General features: G+C 42.9%; 1 protein-coding gene across 1 annotated transcript in view; it reads right to left on the bottom strand.

The window, feature by feature from the left end:
* LOC143768200 (uncharacterized) overlaps window positions 1–20,951 on the bottom strand; it is a 144,374-nt gene that overhangs the window by 122,568 nt on the left and 855 nt on the right. Inside the window, exons 2-7 of the mRNA XM_077256891.1 lie at window positions 16,519–16,679; window positions 16,210–16,389; window positions 16,004–16,127; window positions 15,823–15,920; window positions 15,534–15,624; window positions 3,318–4,399 (exon numbers count right to left, since the gene is read on the bottom strand). Of these exons, the coding sequence (XP_077113006.1) occupies window positions 3,318–4,399; window positions 15,534–15,624; window positions 15,823–15,920; window positions 16,004–16,127; window positions 16,210–16,389; window positions 16,519–16,596 (1,653 nt within the window). The 5' untranslated portion in view covers window positions 16,597–16,679. The remainder of the gene's footprint in view (window positions 1–3,317; window positions 4,400–15,533; window positions 15,625–15,822; window positions 15,921–16,003; window positions 16,128–16,209; window positions 16,390–16,518; window positions 16,680–20,951) is intronic.

Raw genomic sequence — 20,951 nt, 5'->3', positions numbered from 1 at the left:
ACAATATCATCTCTAAGCAAAAGGCCAAGATACTGCTGACTCATCCTGTCCTGAACCATTCTGATGTGGACAGACCTTCCTTCCTTGAAGTGAATGCCTCTGCTACTGGGGTAGGAGCAGTTCTCTTGAAAGATACATCAAGCAAAAAATCATACCTGTGGATTCTTCTCCAGGAAATTTTCTCCAGAAGAATAGAATTATTCTATTGGTATCTAAGTTCTTAGTCACAAAATTGGGAATTGAGAATTGGCAACATCTTCTTTAAGGAGTTACACTCCAAGTTACTATATATATTGACCACAAAAACTGGAGTATGTTCAGTCTGTTCATAGTCTGAATCTCTGTCAATCACGATTGTCATTCTTTTCCTTACCATTTGATTTCATGCTCTTTCAGCTGTTAGTGACTCAATTGGGAGGAGCCATAAGAGGAGGGGGCTACTGTAACACACTTCTCAAGGTTCCAGACTCTGCTCCCCTCAACTCTTTTGTGCTCAGTCTCAGGCTTTGCAAGTGAGCCGGCGTGCTCCCATGTGATCATCTGTCTAATGCTATATAAAGCCTACCAAGACACACACACGTCTTGGTATTAAGACTCTGAGTTCTTCAGTGTCCTCCAGTGCTTCCAGTATCTGCTCCTTATCGGCTTTGTGATGTCCTGTCTGCTTGAAGCCGTCAGTGCTTATTGTATCTGCTCCATATCTGCTTCCTGGTGTCTTGTCTGCATGTGGTCTCCAGTGCTTCCAGTACCTGTTTCCTGCATAACTTACATGCCTGCTATACCGACATCCATGATCTGTGTGCTCACCCAGTCCTAAGGCTTGGAGGATCCACCTCAGCACGTGAGACAAAACAATATCATTACAAACACTTTTAGATCTCATCACATTGCTCTCAGTTCTGATCCTGCTCCCTCACTGACTGCCGTTCGATGAGATCTGGAAGAGTTTATAATGATACATCTCTACATAGTAGCTGCAGACATCAGTGATGGAAGGAGGGTGTATTCCTTTTTACCATGCAGAATGCAGCCTAGTTATGATTGTCAACCCCATTCTGTGAAAGAAGTACATACGCTGAGAGACAAATATCTGGTAGCACAAAGTTGAACTATAACATAAATAATAGCCCAAACTTTCCAAGCTAATATTTCTGCAACAAAAAGGAATAATTGAAAAATGAAAGCTGTAAAGCTGGGTAATTATACTAGTCTCCTATAAAAGGATCATTTAAAAAATGGAAACAAACCTGAGATCCTTAATGTAATTCTTCTATACAAACTATACCAGCTCTCCCTCAACTATACAGGACAGGTCCTACAGCAATATCCTAAAGGGAATGTCTCAACATTTGACTTATCTAAACTATTAATATTGGCATACAGGTTGCTGAAAAAAGTCCTACCTGTGTGTCTAATATCAGGTGCCTTGTTTTTGAGAAATTATCTTTCATCACTTTATATAAATGACCTCTTCCAAACTCTGGGGAGGATGGTACCTGGAAGATAACTCTGCCTCCTGAGCTTATTTTACATGAAGGGGAGTTACCAGTGAGACAATTAACTAACACAGAAGAGGAGAAATTAAATTTGTCTTCTTACAAACACATTTTTGCTTCTCTCAGCTTGTGAGCTGGAAGCTGAAAGGAACCTGGATGTGTGTCAGATATACAGATATAATCAGACACAGCTCTGCAGTGAGATCAGGAGATCAGAGGGAGGCCATTATACATCACACTGGTAACCATTACACATCACACGAGTAACTCCTCCTTATATTTAACATAAGCTCTGGGGGCAGTGTTATCTTCCAGGCAGCGTCGTCCCCAAAGCCTGGAAGAGGTCACTTGTATAAAGCGATAAAAGATGATTTCTCAGCAACAGTACACCTGATATGAGACATACAGGTAGGACTGGTTTCAGCATTCCATATCCTGTATGCCCATGCTAATAGTTAAGATAGGTGAAATGTGGTGACAGATTCCACTTAACAAATAGACAATAAAAAAGACAGATACAGAGAGATAGATATTAGTCTTAAAAGCAGTTGTTTATTAATCCTTGGTTACAGGTTCTAAAGGGGTGTTCCTATACCTCTCTCTATGTGGTCTGGTATCAGGTGCAGGTAAATGCTGTTGTACTTGATTAGGACAGTTAACGAGGGAACCATTCAGTCCCCAGTTGATCTGATTATTAAGACACCATAATTATTAGATGTGACATGTTTAGTGTCTGATGTTTGCCTCAGCAACTGTCCCAATCATGTATACAAAAGGAGTGCTGGTCAAACCCTTTAAGATGCACTTATAGAGTTCACATAAAGGTAAAGTATTCTAAATACATGGTGAAATATGTAGGATTGTTATGTACATTCTACTTTCTGATGTTTATTGTCATTACATTTCCTAAATCATCCTAAATATTATCATTTAGTGTTGAAAATTGTTTTCCCTTTTATACTTGTGACTTAAAGGGAACCTGTCAGGTCCCCCACTCCCTCCAATCCAGCATCATTCAGCTATCGTTCATTAAATTCCCTCCCTTACGAGCGCTGTATAAAATAATTCAGTTAAATAAACGCTTTAAAAAAGCATTTATAACCTCCGTTTTTCCTACTCTAATTAGGGTTTTGACTAGTCAATGGGGCATTAGTTATCCCAAACTAGTCAGCCATCTTTCCATGTTATTACGCCCCTGTGGGCATGATAATATAATTTGCACGAGCGGCGTCCTCTCTACTCATGCAATCTGTGCATGAGCAGCACTCATTCCTGCAGAGTCACTGTATCTCTGAAGCCAGGTGTACGCTTCCTGGCTTCAGAGGTGTATATGTCGTATTTCCTTAAGTTCTGATGATGGCTTCTGGTAATGCGCAGTACGCTCCTCTGGAGCAGGAAAGAGTACACCAGGCTTCAGAGAAGCAGTGATCCTGCTGGAATCAGCAGCGCTCGTGCGAAGATTTGCATGAGCGGCACTGGCGCTGCTTGTGCAAGTTATGTTATCACAACCACAGGGGCGTGAAAACATGTAAAAAGGGCTGACTGATCTGGGGCAACAAATGCCCAATCAACAAGTCAAAACCCTCATTAGCGTAGGAAAAGCGGAGGTTATAAATGCTTTTTTAAATCATTTATTTAACTGAATTATGTTATACAGGGCTGGTTAGGGAGGGAATTTAATGACCAATAGCTGAATGATGCTGGATTGGAGGGCGTGGGGGACCTGACCGGTTCCCTTCGATTGTAACTTAAAAATAATTTTATAAAATATGAAATGGCTACTTCCCTGTGTGTAGGAAAATATTCCAATTCTCAGTTTTAAAATGGCTTCTCCCCTGCGTGTGTTTTCCGATGTGCAGCAAGATGTGATTTGTTGGTAAAACCTTTCCCACATTTTGGACATAAAAATGGTTTCTCCCCTGTGTGAGTTTTCTTATGTCTAACAAGATTTGTTTTGTCGGTAAAACATTTCCCACATTCTGGACAAGAAAAGGGCTTCTCCCCTGTGTGACTTCTCTGATGTGCAGTAAAATTTGCTTTCTTGTTAAAACATTTCCCACATTCTGAACAAGAAAATGGCTTCTCCCCTGTGTGAATTTTCTTATGTGCAACAAGATTTGTTTTGTAGGTAAAATATTTCCCACATTCTGCACATGAAAATGGTTTATCCCCTGTGTGAATTCTCTGATGTGCAGTAAGATTTTCTTTCTTGTTAAAACATTTTCCACATTCTGAACAAGAAAATGGCTTTTCACCTGTATGGCTTATCTGATGTCTAACAAGTTGTGATTTAATGCTATAAGATTTACCACATATTGAACATGAGAATGGCTTCTCCCCGGTGTGAATGCTTTTATGTTTAACTAGATCCCCTTTGTAGGTAAAACATTTCCCACATTCTTCACAAGAATATGGCTTCTCCCCTGTGTGAATTCTCTGATGTACCGTAAGACTTGCTTTCTTGGTAAAACATTTCCCACATTCTGAACATGAAAATGGCTTCTCCCCCGTGTGAGTGCTTTTGTGTTTAACAAGATCTCCTTTGCAAGTAAAACATTTCCCACATTCTTCACATGAAAATGGCTTCTCCCCTGTGTGAATTCTGTGATGTACAGTAAGACTTGTTTTCTTGGTAAAGCATTTCCCACATTCTGAACATGAAAATGGCTTATCCCCTCTATGAGCTTTTTGATGTTCAGCATCCCTTTTGTTATTTTTATTTTGCTTAACAGTCAGTAATGACTTAGAAGGTGGGACCTGTTGATAAGGAATAGACGATAGATTTTTGCTGTGAAGGGCTGGTGGTTTATCTGGAATAATGTCATGCTCTTCATATGTGTCTGGTGTGGCACCATCTGTTTCAAAATCAGTAACTGTCAGATGTCCCTCTGAAGCACAGTCATCTGCCAAGAAAAAAATATGTATTTTTTAATTAATGCTGCCTTTGGAAACAAATTGTATTAAAATTAATTTACTAACTGACAAAGACAGGGGTACAAACTGTAGACTTCAATGCAAGGCCTAATAGATTATGTTAAGCCAAGAGGTTGTACAATTTTTAAATGTTTCTTCTAATGTTAGCTTTCTTATAGCTTTATATTTTAATGTGCTTATCACCAAATTTTTCTAAAGAAATGTTCAGTGGAGAATCTGCATTGTGCAGAATAGTGCACCATTGGATTACAGCCTTGGGTTAGTCATGATGATGTTAAACCACAACAATGAGGCCAGGCGATAATCCATGATAGGGCGGGTCTGGTTCTAACAGGCAGCACTTATCCACCTTTTCTACATGCAATCTATCAATCTCTCTGCATGGCACATATTATGGATTTTGTGATGCCTTTTTTTAACTCCTTAGTGTCACACACAAGTTTTGACCTTTATAACTGATTATTTCGTCTTTTTTACCTTCCTATTATAGCTATAACTATTTTAAGGGACACTCACATGAGTCCCGTTTTTTCAGGATGAGTTGTTTGTCAGTGGCCTCATTTTTGTGTACATGTAACTTATTAACACACTTTTATTAACGCTTAGTGGAAATTAGTATAAAATAGAAAACACTTCTGCCACTTTTTTTGCTTTTTAAATTTTACGCTAATGGCTGTGTTGCACAAAGTGTTAACCGTGGGTCAGTACACAAATGGCAATAGCAAATTTATATAGTTTTATCACTTATGTACAATTAATACTCTTTGAAAAAAAAAAAGTTTTTGTTTTGCCGTATTCTGAGCGCCATAAGTTTCACAATTTCTGTCAGCCCAGATGTGCGAGGGCTTACTTTTTGTGGGACAAGCTGTGGTTTTCAATAGTCCATTTTGTAGTAGGGGGAAAACTGCATTAACCCCCGATGACCAGAAAGGAAAAAAGGTCTTAAATTGAGGCAAACCAGATCGCCCACAAATCCAAAATTGGATCGTGAGAAGCGGCTTTGGGAGGCCTCGCTGATTTTTTCGCACAGTGCCACATGCAACTGTACCTCTGGCAGAGATGGCCTTGGAGAGTGGGATGCTGGTGTAAAAGTTATCAATGTAGAGGTGATAACCCTTATCCAGCAGTGGGTGCTAGTTCCCACACAATTTTGATGACTGGGGGGCATTCAGGGGGGTTAATTTGGGTGTCCTTCCCCTCATAGACCCTAAACCTGTGAGGTCCTGGTACGGAATAAAGCTGTACAAACTGTGCGAGAGTACCTCAGGGATTTTGGGTGAAAAATTGTTGGGCATACAGGTTTCTCTGGGCCACCATAAGATTTATTATTTCCTCACTGAAAAAAATGTGAAGAAGTCAATTTCAGTGAGGCCAGTGGTGTCAAACTGGATTTCTGAGCTGCTGCTGCTGAAATCCGGAATATCGGGCGGAAAATTTTCAGGGGGTGCAATCCATATGGGATCGATTGCTGCAGGAGTTGCCGGGGTCTTAGGGCGCCTTCTTGGGGGTCCTTCCTCACCAGATGAGGAGGAAGAGGAGGAATAGAGGAATGTGGGATCTTCCTCACTGGCTCAATCCGTGTCGGACGCAATGATAGCGTAAGCCTCCTCTGGTGAATAGTGCCTTGTTGACGAATGGGCCATTTTATAGTTTATTCCCAAACCCCAGGGATGTGTGTGTAAGTGCAGCTTTTACACTTGTAATGTGTGGTGCTTGTGTAATAGGGTACTCTTTATTATAACAAAACAGAGAGAAAAAAAGTAGAGAGATAAAATGTAGAAAAGAAAAAAATGAAAAGAAAAATCAGATGTGGAAAAAAAAAAATTTTGTATAAAAAAAAAAATTAGACGTTCACTACACTAATGCCCTCCCTATAAATTTACCCACGTTGTGACGTACGCTCCCCTAATGCACTAGTAATTACAGTACCCAGCGATAGCAACAAACACTGACGCTGGCAAAACCTAACACACTACCTATAAAACTACTCTGTACGATTTTTTTTGCCTACAACAAGATCGGATGTCACCAAACACTGACGCCAACTAAACCTAATACACTACCTATAAAACTACTGTATACGATTTTTGTTTCTGTAAAAGATCGGTCAGCACTAACGCTGTGACCGCCAGCTACGCTAACTTGCTACGTCTAAAACTACACTACTATCATTTTTTTTCTAAAAAAAAATAAAAAAAATCGGACGTCACTTAGACTGTGATGTCCGCCACGCTAACTGGCTAAAAAGAGAAAACTTCCTGTGGCACAGTCTCTGATCAGCAGCGATACTGTTCAGAGCGCTGCGGACACAGGAAGCACACAAATGCTCTGCGCAGGACGCAGCGCACACATAAAAAAAAAAAAAAGTGCGCTAAAAATTCAAATGGAGGGGGGAGGGGGTACTGGAACAGGGATGGGGGATGGGAAAGGGGACATCACCAAACACTGACGCCGGCTACACTACGTCTAAAACTACATTGTACTAACTACTATTATTACTTTTTTCTAAAAAAAAAAAAATTGGACGTCGCTTAGACTGCGATGTCCGCTACGCTAACTATCTAAAAATAAAGAAAAATTCCCATGGCGCAAACTCTGATCAGCAGCGATACTGATCAGAGTGCTGGGGTCACAGGAAGAGCACAAATGCTCTGCGCAGGATGCTGCGCACACAAAAAAGCACAAAAATTCAATTGGTGGGTGGGGGAGGTGGACAGGGGGTACTGGAACAGGGATGGGGGATGGGAAAGGGGTGGGGGAGGTGCTGCTGCTCTGCTGTGATCACTGGAGTCACACAGCAAACAGATGGCAGCAGAGAGCACAGCAGGAAGCTGGAGCAGGACGCTGAAGATGGAGGCAGGAGATCGCCGCATTGATCTCTCTGGCCACCAATGGATTCCTTCACTCAGGTACACATAGGGGCTTAGACAACCGCTCTGCATGCCAAATCTGAGAGAAAGATGGCGTGCAGGGCGGTGATCGCTATTTTAGATTAACCCCTTTGGCGCTGATTGGCTAGAAGCTATTGTTCAGCTAATCAGCGCCATAGGGGTTAATCTGGTGAGGTAACGTGGGGATCACCCCACCCACTGTGACGGCTGGACAGAATTGACCAGCCAATCACTGCGATCGCCGATGTGGGGGGGGGGGGCGGTGCAGCCCCCCGGGGCTACATGCGGAGATGGTCTGCTGTCAGGGACAGCAGCCATCAGAACCCGGTCACTGCGCTATGACTGGAAACTGGCGGCGCCGTACTAGTACGGCGCTGGTCAGAAATGCACCTCCCTCAGCGCAGTACTAGTACGGCGGAGGTCAGGAAGGGGTTAATCATGGTTAGACTGGAGTGTCGATACGCGTTGGTAGCTGTCTGTGATCTCTATGTTGTCCGTATTGTGCCTGTTTTTATGATTTTTTTTTTTAACCATTTCTTCATTCTTTGGAACTTGCACACCAAAGCCCAGGTGGCTCCTTGCTTGCAACTCATTCTTGGAAAGAGACTGCAAATGGTGAGCTGACTTCTCCCGTTCCCACTTCCCCTTTTGTCATAACTGCAATTAGTCGCTCCTTTTACCTTCAACAAGCTTCTTACACCTCTCAGTTGGAATTTTAAACCACTGTTCTTTTGCAAACTGCTCCAGGTCTCTCAAATTTGAAGGATGCCTTCTCCCAACTGCAATTTTAAGACCTCTCCACAGGTGTTCAATGGGACTTACATCAGGACTGACTGCTGGCCACATCAGAACTCTCCAGTGCTTTGTTTTCAACCATTTCTGGGTGCTTCATGACGTATGTTGGAGGTCATTGTCTTGCTTGAAGACCCATGACTTAGGACACATGACTTAGGACACTCAGCTTTCTTTCACTGGGCACTGCATTGCAACCCAAAATCATTTGGCAATCTTCAGATTTCATGATGCCTTGCACACATACAAAACACCCAGTGCCAGAGGCAGCAAAACAACCCCAAAACATTTTTGAACCTCCTCCATATTTGACTGTAGATGCTGCGTTCTTTTGTTTGTAGGCCTCATTCAGTTTTCGGTAGAATAATGTGCTTTGCCAAAAAGCTTTATTTTATCCTAATCTATCCACAAGATGCTTTACCAGAAAGATTTTGGCTTATTCATGTAAATTTTGGCAAACTGCAGTCTTAACTTCTTTATGTCTCTGTGTCAGCAGTGGGGTCCTCTTGGGTCTCCTGCCATTACGTTTTATTTAATTGAAATGGCGATGGATAGTTTGCGCTGACATTGATGCACCCTGAACCTGCAGGACAGCTTGAATTTCTTTGGAACTTGATCCACCATCCTGCGTTGCAACCTTTCATCAATTTGTCTCTGCCGCCCATGTCCAGGGAGATTAGCCACAGTACCATGGGTCGTAAATTCTTGTTTATGTTGTGCACCATGGACAAAGAAACATTAAGCTCCCTAGAGATGGACTTGTATTTTTTAGATATTTTACAACAATTTTGGTTTTGAAGTCCTCAGTTCTTTTCTTTCTGTTCTCTATGCTTAGTGTGGCACACACAATGCAAAGATTGAGTTAACTTCTCCCCTTTTTATCTGGTTTTCATAATGCCCACACCTGTTACTTGCCACAGGTGAGATTGAATGAGCATCACGTGCTTGAAAAAAAGTTATTTACCCACAATTATGGAAAGGTGCCAAGAATTTTGTGATGCCCAGTTTGAGGGTTTTGTGTGAAATTATGTCCAATTTGCTTTTTTCCTGTTTTTTGTGTTGTTTAAAGACACATAAGGGAAATAAACAAATGTATAACAAAACCATGTGGAATTGCAATAATGTTTGGGAGAACACTACATTTTCTAGAACAATTTCAAGGGTACCAACACTGTCGGCCATGATTGTACGTTTTGTAGTATGTTTTTGACACTGGTTTTCGTCTCGTTTTGGTGTGTCACGTTTAAAATAAAGTTGCTTTGCTTTTGATATTTCCTGGTATTTGGCTCTGACAAAAAGTTATTGATGAAGTCATGTGCAGGTTATATTCTAGCGGAAAAACACTAAAAAACGTGTTTTTTACCTGCAGGCTTTCCACATTTAATGCAATTCTATGGGAAAAATCTGGACATAAATCAGCATACCCACAAGAGAAATTGACATCTTGTGGATTTGAAACATGCACCGCAGGTCAAATTTCACAGCATTTCTACTTAATTATGCCAGACGTAAATTCCATAGGACCAGAATCATAGATTGTCTGAACTACTGACTAAGAAATGTATGTGTTTATTTCTTCGGTTGGTCAAGAGTCTGAAAGGTGACTCTTCTGGTAGGTTGAATTGATTTTTGTAAATTAATAAATAGTTGTTATTTACCTCTTATATCAGCTCTTACAGACTATTATACTGTTATCTTTGCAAAACAGGGATGCAGAATCACTGAACAATGATGTTTGCTGAAATGTTGATTACACATTATTCAGGGTGTGAGGCAGTGACCCCTGTTACAGCTAGGGGGCGCTGTTTGTGCTCCTCAGAATGTGCACAGAGGCGTATGAAGGCCATAGGTGTGCATGGCAGTCTCAGGTGTAGCTTTGATTGCAATGTGTGGTAGTGACTCGTGTCAAAGGTAGGGTTTGCTGAGTATTCTCCCGAGGTTTTGCATGGAGATGGATGGAGTCCATAAGTGTGCATGGGAGTCATGGATTTCTGGTCCGGGTTTTCCATGTGGCTGAAAGCCACAGGTTTGTGTGTTAAAATCCTGCAGTAAGGGGTATGGGTGTGTCAGGTGTGAGGTGCAATGTCAGTGTCAGTCTGGTGTATGCTCGTGTGCAGAGCAGATGCCTGCAGAGCGCTGGCTGAGTGCATGGAGGCACAGGCCAGCAGAGCCAGCACCTAGGGCAGCTGAATAGCCTGGCACCCGCAGCATATACAGCAATGCAAGTTGTCCATGGTACTGGTCTTTGATGTGGACAGTCCTGTGCCCGGAGGTGGATGCCCTGTGCCCGAAAGAGGACTGGCATGGGTAACAATTGCAAACAGGTGGATATGGTGCCCGGCTGCTATCAGTAGGATATCCTGGGCTGTGTACGGCTGTGTGAGTAGAGAGACTGTGATACAGTGATGCAGGACACCCACGGGAACTAGTCAGAGGAGGGCTGGCGTGTGTAGTGTCTGCAGATAGGCCATACAGTTTGATGACATGCAAACATTGAAGAAAAAAATCTCAAACACCTCAATTTAGACTCCATCTCTGAGTTCCTTCTCCCTCTTACAGACATAGCTTCCTTACATGGCACAGATGCTGCTGCCACCTTATATAACACCACAATAACTGCAACACTCGATTCGGCCACCCCCTCACGCACAGCAAAACTCGTGCTATCAACAGGCAACCCTGGCTGACCAGCCTGACCAAAGAACTAAGATGGGCTTCCAGAGTTGCTGAGCGGATATGGAAGAGATACCATTCTGTCGAGAACTTTCTCATATACAAGCAGTCCCTCGCCAGCTTCAAGTCCACACTCACTGCCACAAAACAAAACTGCTCATCTCTCGTATCCTCCCTGTCTCACAATCCTACACAGCTTTTCAACACTTTCAATTCTCTACTCCGTCCCCAGCACCTCCTCCCTGCTGAAGACTTTGCCCCTTTCTTTAAGCAGAAGATCGATAACACCAGAGAAAGCTTTGGCCCGCAGCCCCAATGACCCTCCTCTTAACTGCTCAGCCCTGTTCTTCCAAAACCAGCTTCTCCACCATGACCGAAAATCAGCTCTCTGCCCCTCTGTCAAGATCACATCTCACCACTTGCACGCTTGACCCACTCCCATCCCACCTCATCCCTAACTTCGCCACAGTCTTCATCCCAACCCTAACACACCTCTTCAACTTCTCTCTCACAAATTGTGTCTACTCTTTATCCTTCAACCATTCCTCAATCCCACTCATCCTCAAAAAGCCCTCCCTCGACCCATACTCTGTGTCTACCTATCACCCAATATCACTTCTCAGTTATGCCTCAAAACTACTGGAACAGCATGTCCATCTTGAACTGTCTTCCCACCTCTCCTCCTGCTCCCTCTTTGACCGGTTACGATCTGGCTTCCGACTGCGTCACTCAACTGAAACTGCCCTAACTAAAGTCACCAATGACCTACTAACCGCCAAGAACAAGCAACAATACCCTGTCCTCCTTCTCCTGGACCTGTCCTCTGCCTTTGAAACTGTGGACTATTCCTTCTTGTTACAGATTCTCTCATCTCTTGGCATCACAGATTTGGCCCTATCCTGATCTCGTCTTATCTAACAGACCGGACATTAAGTGTCTCCCTCTCACACACCACCTCCACACCTCGCCCTCTGTCTGTCGGTTTTCCCTAAGGCTCAGTTCTAAGGACCCTTACTCTTCTCCATCTACACCTTCGGCCTGGGACAGCTCATAGAATTACATGGTTTGCAGTATCATCTCTACGCCGATGACACGCAGATTCTACCTATCTGGACCTGACATCACCTCCTTACTGACCAAAATACTACAATGAGATGAGCGGAGGACACCGCGTCTTCACTTATACACGCGCTACGCAAGCCTTATCTAACCTTCAATACGGCCACCTAAAGCTAATAACCGACGCAGGCTATTGTGCTTAACTGAATTAGAACCGAAACGTTTTCTGTACTACATTAAACTTTTCACAGGATCAAGTTGAGTGCCAGGTTCTTTCTATTAGTACTCTATGGTGTGGGAACCTACCTGGGCATCACTGATAGTAGTGCACATGGTTTTATCTCTCAAAATCCCACCATGTCTGTCTGTTATTTCATCTTTCTTTTATGCCTGCTTTCTAAAAACTGAACATGGACAAAACAGAATTCATCATCTTTCCTCCATCTCACTCTAACCGCCGCACCAGACCTATCCATCAATGTCAATGACTGCTCTCTTTCCCCAGTCCCGCATGCTCGGTGCCTCAGGGTGATCCTCGACTCTGCCCTCTCTTTCAAGCCACATATCCAAGCCCTTGTCTCCTTCTGCCGACTCCAGCTCAAAAATATTTCCCTTGACCAATAAACTGCAAAAGCGCTTGTCCACGCCCTCATCTCCCACCTCAACTATTGCAACCTCCTACTTTCTGGCCTCCCCTCTAGCACTCTTGCACCACTCCCATCTATCCTAAACGCTGCTGCCCGACTAATCCACCTGTCTCCCCGTTATTCTCCAGCCTCTCCTCTCTGGCTTGTTATTGTCCAGAGGCTCCAGTTCAAAACCCTAACTAGGACATACAAAGCCATCCACAACCTGTCTCCTTCATACATCTGTGACATGGTCTCCCGGTACTTACCTACACGCAACCTTCGATCCTCTCAAGATCTCCTTCTCTACTCCCCTCTTATCTCTTCTTCCCACAACCGCATACAAGACTTCTCCCGTGCTTCTCCCATACTCTGGAACTCACTACCCCAACACATCAGACTTTCGCCTACCACGAAAATCTTCAAGAGGAACCTGAAGACCCACCTCTTCCAAAAAGCCTACAACCTGCAGTGATCCTCAGTCTACTGAACTGCCGCACGACCAGCTCTACCCTCTCCTAGTGTATCCTCACCCATCCCCTGTAGACCGTGAGCCCTCACGGGCAGGGTCCTCTCTCCTTTTGTACTTGTGTATGCCTTGTATTGCTCATGTTTATTGTACTTGTCCATGTATGCCCCTTTTTAACATGTAAAGTGCCATGGAATAAATCGCACTATAAAAATTAATAATAATAATAAAATATAAATAATCAATCATGTGGTTAAGATCATCACCCTCCCCATTGACCTGTGAATGGTGGCTTGAAGGACAGTTGTGAAGACTTCTCCTCTGTTCCAAATGACTCTACAGGATGTCAGATTAGGGGACCACGGCCCCAACTGTAAAAACACAGATATGCTCCATTGACCATTGCTTAACCAGAAATGTCTTGAAGAATCCAGGCTGAGGCAATCAGGTCACCTGGCCACATACCTCTATGCTCTCAGTTAACCTCCCAAGCTTGTAGTTACCTCCTCTCAAAAACGGGGTGCCCATGGTTGGGGTAGTTAGGCCTGGAAGCGGCTCTAATCCCAGAGAGTCAGAAGAAGGAGGAGACCCTGTAATTTGCACCATCTTGGGTATTTTGCTGGGATTGTTCTATGTGTAATTTGTGGTTCAATAACATATTGCCACGGTAAAAGGTAAGTGGGCGTTCAGTGGGATGATCTTTGGTCCATGCGCTCTCAAATCAGTGGACTAGAGCACCCGCTCACCCTCTGTCTTTAAATTTCTTTAAATTCCATTCACTTTGCTAGAAACGTAAGACACTGTGTTTTTTAGGCAGCATCAATAAGTCTTTGTGGGAAATTATCCAAAATATGGAACTGTTTTAACACTATTTTTTTTTACAGAGTTTACCGTGCAGTACAATTGACATCAAGAACTAGGAGAACTTGAGGAGGAGTAACAGGTGAATTTGGATGCCGACATTGAGTTATCCCAGGCTCATACAGACGATGTGGCTTACACTCATTATAAATTTGATAATGATGACAATGAATATACTGACTAGGATGTCATATACTGGTGAGGAGACTTAATAAGGATGGTCTTTAGTCACATTGGTGAGCATAGCAAGCTGACTTTCTCATTGCTTGCAGGCTGACAGGTGTAATTTTAGTATCAAGTAAAATTGTGACTGTTGGTTAGCCATGCTGTTAGACCCTCGTTATAAAACAAACTGTGAGAATTTTTAGTGATTTTGAAAAGAAGGAAAACCCGAAGTATTACGAGGACAAGCTCTATATTCAGCTTGTTTTAGCTTTTGCCCTGCAGATGCCTGCTGTCTGTGTGTCTGACCTGAAGGTCCCTTTCCATTTTCCGCAGAGTCAATTCTCAACCACTTCTGTCACCTACAGCTTGTTCCGCTCAGTTACTGAAGTAGTTTCACGAAGTCGCAGGTCAAGGAGGGCACATGGACGCAAAGCGTTGGCACAGTCAGATGGAGAGCAAAGGATAGACCATGGGGCCAGAACAGGGGAAAACGGCTAGTCAAAAGTAGCACACAAGGAAACAGAGGAACCACCAGCATTTTTAAATGATAAATGCACAATATGAACAATGACAGTTCATATGCTTAATGCAAATAATGCTTAATCCAGGTGGCTAGTAGAGGGTTAACCGTCAGGATTGAGAGGCTGCAGGAATCACAAGAGAGTTGAAAAATGACTGCACAATCTGAACAGTCCAATACCAGTTTGTTATGTTTACTGCAACAGAGTTAGCCCAGAAACCGGGTAGCAGAAAATTAAACAACCGGACTGAGGTTATGCAGGAATTATACACATATGCAAGATTACAGCACAATGTAAAAGAATTGTTGGAGCATTCTGAATAATTTAACTCTGAAATCTCAACACTAAGACAAGAGTGTATCTCCAACTTGTCTAGGAAGATGATGCATCAGGCAACTTGTAAAACTCGACGTGGAGCACAGCAATGGGCAGCGGTCGTATGAAAAGGTAGCCAAGCCGGGACAGGACATGTGATTAACACAGCTATCGCCAATAATTAGATCTACCAGTGGGAACATGGGAGACTGGCTCTTTATCAACAAGCCAATGATGCCACTGCTTGCCTGTTCATCATGATCCAACCTGTACTGAAAAGGCAGCCAGTGCTAAAGACATCTCCTGCCTGTCCATTATGTTTCACGCTGTACTACAGCTGCTGCTAATGCTGTTAAACAGCCATAAATCTTTTGCCTGTCCATTATGTTCCATAAAGTGCTTCCCCTGAGATGGAACCCTGCCTGCACAGGGCATATCTAACAAAAAACTCCCATGAAAGGGATAATTTTTGGACGGTTAAAAATAATAATTGCTTTTTCACAGTTCCCAATCTCCTCTTGGAAGCGATACCTACCCAACACAGAATAAAAATTTACCAATACATTAAACAGGTGCCCCCAAAATACTGTATGTAATTTCTCACAGCTAAAATTAGGCATTGCTTTTCATTTGGTATACATAGCGGTGCAGAACATAGTACGAATTCAACAGAATCAAACACATATTTGTACCAACCAGTTAATAAATAAAATATACAGGCCACTACTCACCTGTACTGTCAACTGAAAGAATCTCCACTTTATACCAATCTTCTCCACTCACATATGTCTCTGTAGTATCAAAATTGTTTAACTCTTCACCCTGAAACAAATATTGTATAAGTCACAGACAGATGGAGAAGTCACATCTATGATCAGCTCTAATCCTGCCATCTCCACCGTTCTCATTACACAAGTATAAAACATATAATACTGGTGGATAAAACAGGACTGAGCACAAGATCTTCACAGCCGTCTACACATCATAGGGGAGATCTCATGACACCTTCTCTCCATCTACCTGATCATTCTGAGGAACATCGAGATCTTCTTGTTTACAGTCCAGTGGAAGAAGAGGACGGGGACATCTCTCTGGTGTTGTCCTCTTACTGGATAGATCTGGAGGAAACACATACAGGGACTGAACTCATTCTTTACTTACAGATAATTATAGGCCATGTGTATTTAGTCCTGTCTATTACCTGGTGATATGAAGGGCTGGGGAACCTCCATCATGACATCTTTGTATAGATCTTTGTGTCCTTTTAAATACTCCCACTCCTCCATGGAGAAATAGACAGCAACATCCTGACATCTTATAGGAACCTGACACATACAATGATACAGTCATCCCCCAATCACGTCATAGCGTTACTGTATAATGTCCCAGCATTCCCAGCAGTGTCACCTCTCCAGTCAGCAGCTCAATCATCTTGTAGGTGAGTTCTAGGATATTCTGGTCATTGATGTCCTCACGTATCAGTGGGTGAGGTGGAGGCCCTGTAATTGGGATCAGAGGTCTTCCCAATCCCTGAGCCTCAGGGTCCTGACAGCGCTCACTAGAGGTCTTCTTCACTACTGTGTAATCCTGGTTATGGAGAAACACATTCATAAATCTTACTACAGACATTTCCAGAGTCCTCACCTCTCCAGTTCTGTCCATCTGTTATTCCTGTAGATAAGAATGATGTAATGTGACGTCATCAGAATCTCTCACCTCTCCAGTAAGCTGAAAGATGATCTCTAGGGTGAGGTGCAATATCCTCTCCGCCATCTTGTCACTGTTCCTTTCCATTCTTGACAGGTCAATTTGGAAAATTCACTTATATAGAAGATCTCCACTGAGAGGATTAAATATTGTAGATACCTGAATGGGAACTAGGTCATAAATATAATAATATCATCATCATTATTAACATGATCAAGAATCTTGTGTAATAACACAATTACTAGAAACTTTATATCCAATCACTGGCAGCAGAAAAGATGTTGACATGTATGGCACCCAGGTCCAAAAGTTACCCTGAGGCCCATAGCAATTTAGTTATGCCCTGTTCTTATAAAAGAAAAAAAAAAAGAGTAAGAGGTTCTACTCTGGGCCAGTTTGGAGACCAAACTTGGCCATTCAAATGAATGAATTTGAGAAAAAAAATGGGCAGCATATACAGGTCCTTCTCAAAAAATTAGCATATAGTGTTAAATTTCATTATTTACCATAATGTAATGATTACAATTAAACTTTCATATATTATAGATTCATTATCCACCAACTGAAATTTGTCAGGTCTTTTATTGTTTTAATACTGATGATTTTGGCCTACAACTCCTGATAACCCAAAAAACCTGTCTCAATAAATTAGCATATTTCAACCGTCCAATCAAATAAAAGTGTTTTTTAATAACAAACAAAAAAACCATCAAATAATAATGTTCAGTTATGCACTCAATACTTGGTCGGGAATCCTTTGGCAGAAATGACTGCTTCAATGCGGCGTGGCATGGAGGCAATCAGCCTGTGACACTGCTGAGATGTTATGGAGGCCCAGGATGCTTCAATAGCGGCCTTAAGCTCATCCAGAGTGTTGGGTCTTGCGTCTCTCAACTTTCTCTTCACAATATCCCACAGATTCTCTATGGGGTTCAGGTCAGGAGAGTTGGCAGGCCAATTGAGCACAGTAATACCATGGTCAGTAAACCATTTACCAGTGGTTTTGGCACTGTGAGCAGGTGCCAGGAAGCATGAAGTGCTCCAAAATCTCCTGATAGCTAGCTGCATTGACCCTGCCCTTGATGAAACACAGTGGACCAACACCAGCAGCTGACATGGCACCCCACACCATCACTGACTGGGTACTTGACACTGGACTTCAGGCATTTTGGCATTTCCTTCTCCCCAGTCTTCCTCCAGACTCTGGCACCTTGATTTCCGAATGACATGCAAAATTTGCTTTCATCAGAAAAAAGTACTTGGGACCACTTAGCAACAGTCCAGTGCTGCTTCTCTGTAGCCCAGGTCAGGCGCTTCTGCCGCTGTTTATGGTTCAAAAGTGGCTTTACCTGGGGAATGCGGCACCTGTAGCCCATTTCCTGCACACGCCTGTGCACGGTGGCTCTGGATGTTTCCACACCAGACTCAGTCCACTGCTTCCTCAGGTTCCCCAAGGTCTGGAATCGGTCCTTCTCCACAATCTTCCTCAGGGTCCGGTCACCTCTTCTCGTTGTACAGCGTTTTCTGCCACATTGTTTCCTTCCAACAGACTTACCATTGAGGTGCCTTGATACAGCACTCTGGGAACAGCCTATTTGTTGAGAAATTTCTTTCTGGGTCTTACCCTCTTGCTTGAGGGTGTCAATGATGGCCTTCTTGACATCTGTCAGGTCGCTAGTCTTACCCATGATGGGGGTTTTGAGTAATGAACCAGGCAGGGAGTTTTTAAAAGCCTCAGGTATCTTTTGCATGTGTTTAGAGTTAATTAGTTGATTCAGAAGATTAGGGTAATAGGTCGTTTAGAGAACCTTTTCTTGATATGCTAATTTATTGAGACAGGTTTTTCGGGTTATCAGGAGTTGTAGGCCAAAATCATCAGTATTAAAACAATAAAAGACCTGACAAATTTCAGTTGGTGGATAATGAATCTATAATATATGAAAGTTTAATTGTAATCATTACATTATGGTAAATAATGAAATTTAACACTATATGCTAATTTTTTGAGAAGGACCTGTAGATGGCATCTATGTGCGACTCATTTTTTATAGACCGATTGCTGGGAATTGGTTGGGAAACCTCCTAAATAACCTCTGTGTTTATACTCCCTTGGCAATATATAAGGCAGCACTACATACAGCGCCAGGAAAAATAATTTGTACTGTGCAAAATTTTCCAAATCTTTTCATGTTACACCAAGAAACTTAAATGGATTTTATGTGACATAAACGCAAAGTAGTAAATAGTTGCGGAGTGTAAAGGAAAGGATACATTTTTTTTTACATTACTTTAAAAATATGAATCTAAAAATTGTGTCATGCAATTTTTTTTCCAAGTATAACTACAGCTGTTCTGTGAAGGCCTCAGAGATTTGTTTGAGAACTTTATCGATCAAACAGAATCCTGAAAACCAAGGAACACACCAGTCGGGTCAGGGATAAAGTTGAATAAAATTAAAGTGGGTTAGGTTATAAAAAAAAAAAATAGCCCAAGCTCTGAACATCTCAGAGTAGTGTTCAATCCATCATCTGAAAACAGAAGGAGCATGGTACAACTGCAAACCTACTAAGACATGGCTGTCCACCTAAACTGACATCCCAAGAAAACTAATTGGAGAAGCAGCAAAGAAGCCCATGGTCTTTCTGTAAGAGCTGCAGAGATCCACAGCTCAGGAAGGAGAATCTGTCAATAGAACAACAATTAGGGCTCACTCACATGATCGTATATTGGATAGCACTCGGCCCAATATCATATCATGGGGAAATGCAGATCTGACATTTTTTTCTCACCCCAATTTGGCATAGTATGCTGTGAGTGCATCTGATAATTGGATCACAAGCACCCATACAAGTCTATGGATGCATGTGAAACATTGGACTGCGGTCGCATGTCATCTGAGTGTAATTGGATTACCACAGACACAGACAATGGAGAAGATTGAGAAATTAAATCTTCTCCTCACCTATGGTGATACTCGGATCCAACTCTGATAAGAGTTTGAGCCAAATGACATTAGCATTTAGCATGATCAATCTAAAAACTTGATAGGTGCTGCAAAAGAGTTGAGACTATGGCGTAGGTTCAGCATCCAGCAGGACCATGACCCGAAACATACTGCCATAGCTACTCTGAATGGTTAAGAATTGATCAAGGAATGACCCAGTCACAGTCCAGACCTAAGTCACATTGAGAATCTGTGACCAGAGTTAAAAATTGTTGTTCAGACACTTGATCCAATTTCACTATTTAATCAAGAAAGGGTAATTTTTAATGATAGTAATGTATCCCCGATCCATTGTATAGTGAACAATCTCCTCCTCATTCACTGGTATGGGACTGCCAGAGTAAAGCGCTCATATTATTCCTGCAGTCCCATAAATAAATCAATAAATAATGCCCAAGCCAGAGACTTAGGGTACCGTCACACAGTGCCATTTTGATCGCTACGACGGCACGATCCGTGACGTCGCAGCGATCGTATGATTATCGCTCCAGCGTTGTAGACTGCGGTCACACATTGCAATCACGGCGCTGGAGCGATGCCGAAGTCCCCGGGTAACCAGGGTAAACATCGGGTTACTAAGCGCAGGGCCGCGCTTAGTAACCCGATGTTTACCCTGGTTACCAGCGTAAACGTTAAAAAAACAAACAGTACATACTTACATTCCGGTGTCTGTCCTCCGGCGTCTCAGCTTCTCTGCACTGTGTAAGCACCATAGCCGGAAAGCAGAGCGGTGATGTCAGACGTCACCGCTGTGCTCGCTTTCTGGCTGGCCGGCGCTCACAGTGCAAGAGAAGCTGAGACGCCGGAGGACAGACACCGGAATGTGAGTATGTACTGTTTGTTTTTTTTACGTTTACGCTGGTAACCAGGGTAAACATCGGGTTACTAAGCGCGGCCCTGCGCTTAGTTACCCGATGTTTACCCTGGTTACAAGCGAACACATCGCTGGATCGCTGTCACACACAACGATCCAGCGATGTCAGCGGGTGATCAAGCGACGAAAGAAAGTTCCAAACGATCTGCTACAACGTACGATTCTCAGCAGGGTCCCTGATCGCTGCTGCGTGTCAGACACTGCGATATCGTATGGATATCGCTGGAACGTCACGAATCGTACCGTCGTAGCGATCAAAATTGCACTGTGTGACAGTACCCTTACCCATCTACTGTGCCCCAGCTAGGAAGTGCCTCACCATACAGTGACCTATCAATACTGTTCCCACATGCAGGGCCCTCAGTGCGTTATCTGTACTCTAAGAGGTATCACTGTGTTATCTGTGGTGTTGCATAGGACTGCAGGGGACATCTACTACATTATCTGTAATCATAGTTATTGTGCTATCTGTGGTGTTACATAGGACTGCAGGTGACATCTACTACATTATCTGTACGTGGAGACTTATCATTGTTATCAGAACATATATATACACGTTGTGTC

Source organism: Ranitomeya variabilis, chromosome 4 (assembly GCF_051348905.1).
Source record: "Ranitomeya variabilis isolate aRanVar5 chromosome 4, aRanVar5.hap1, whole genome shotgun sequence".
Classification (NCBI taxonomy): domain Eukaryota; kingdom Metazoa; phylum Chordata; class Amphibia; order Anura; family Dendrobatidae; genus Ranitomeya; species Ranitomeya variabilis.
This window is presented reverse-complemented; position numbering and strand designations above follow the sequence as displayed.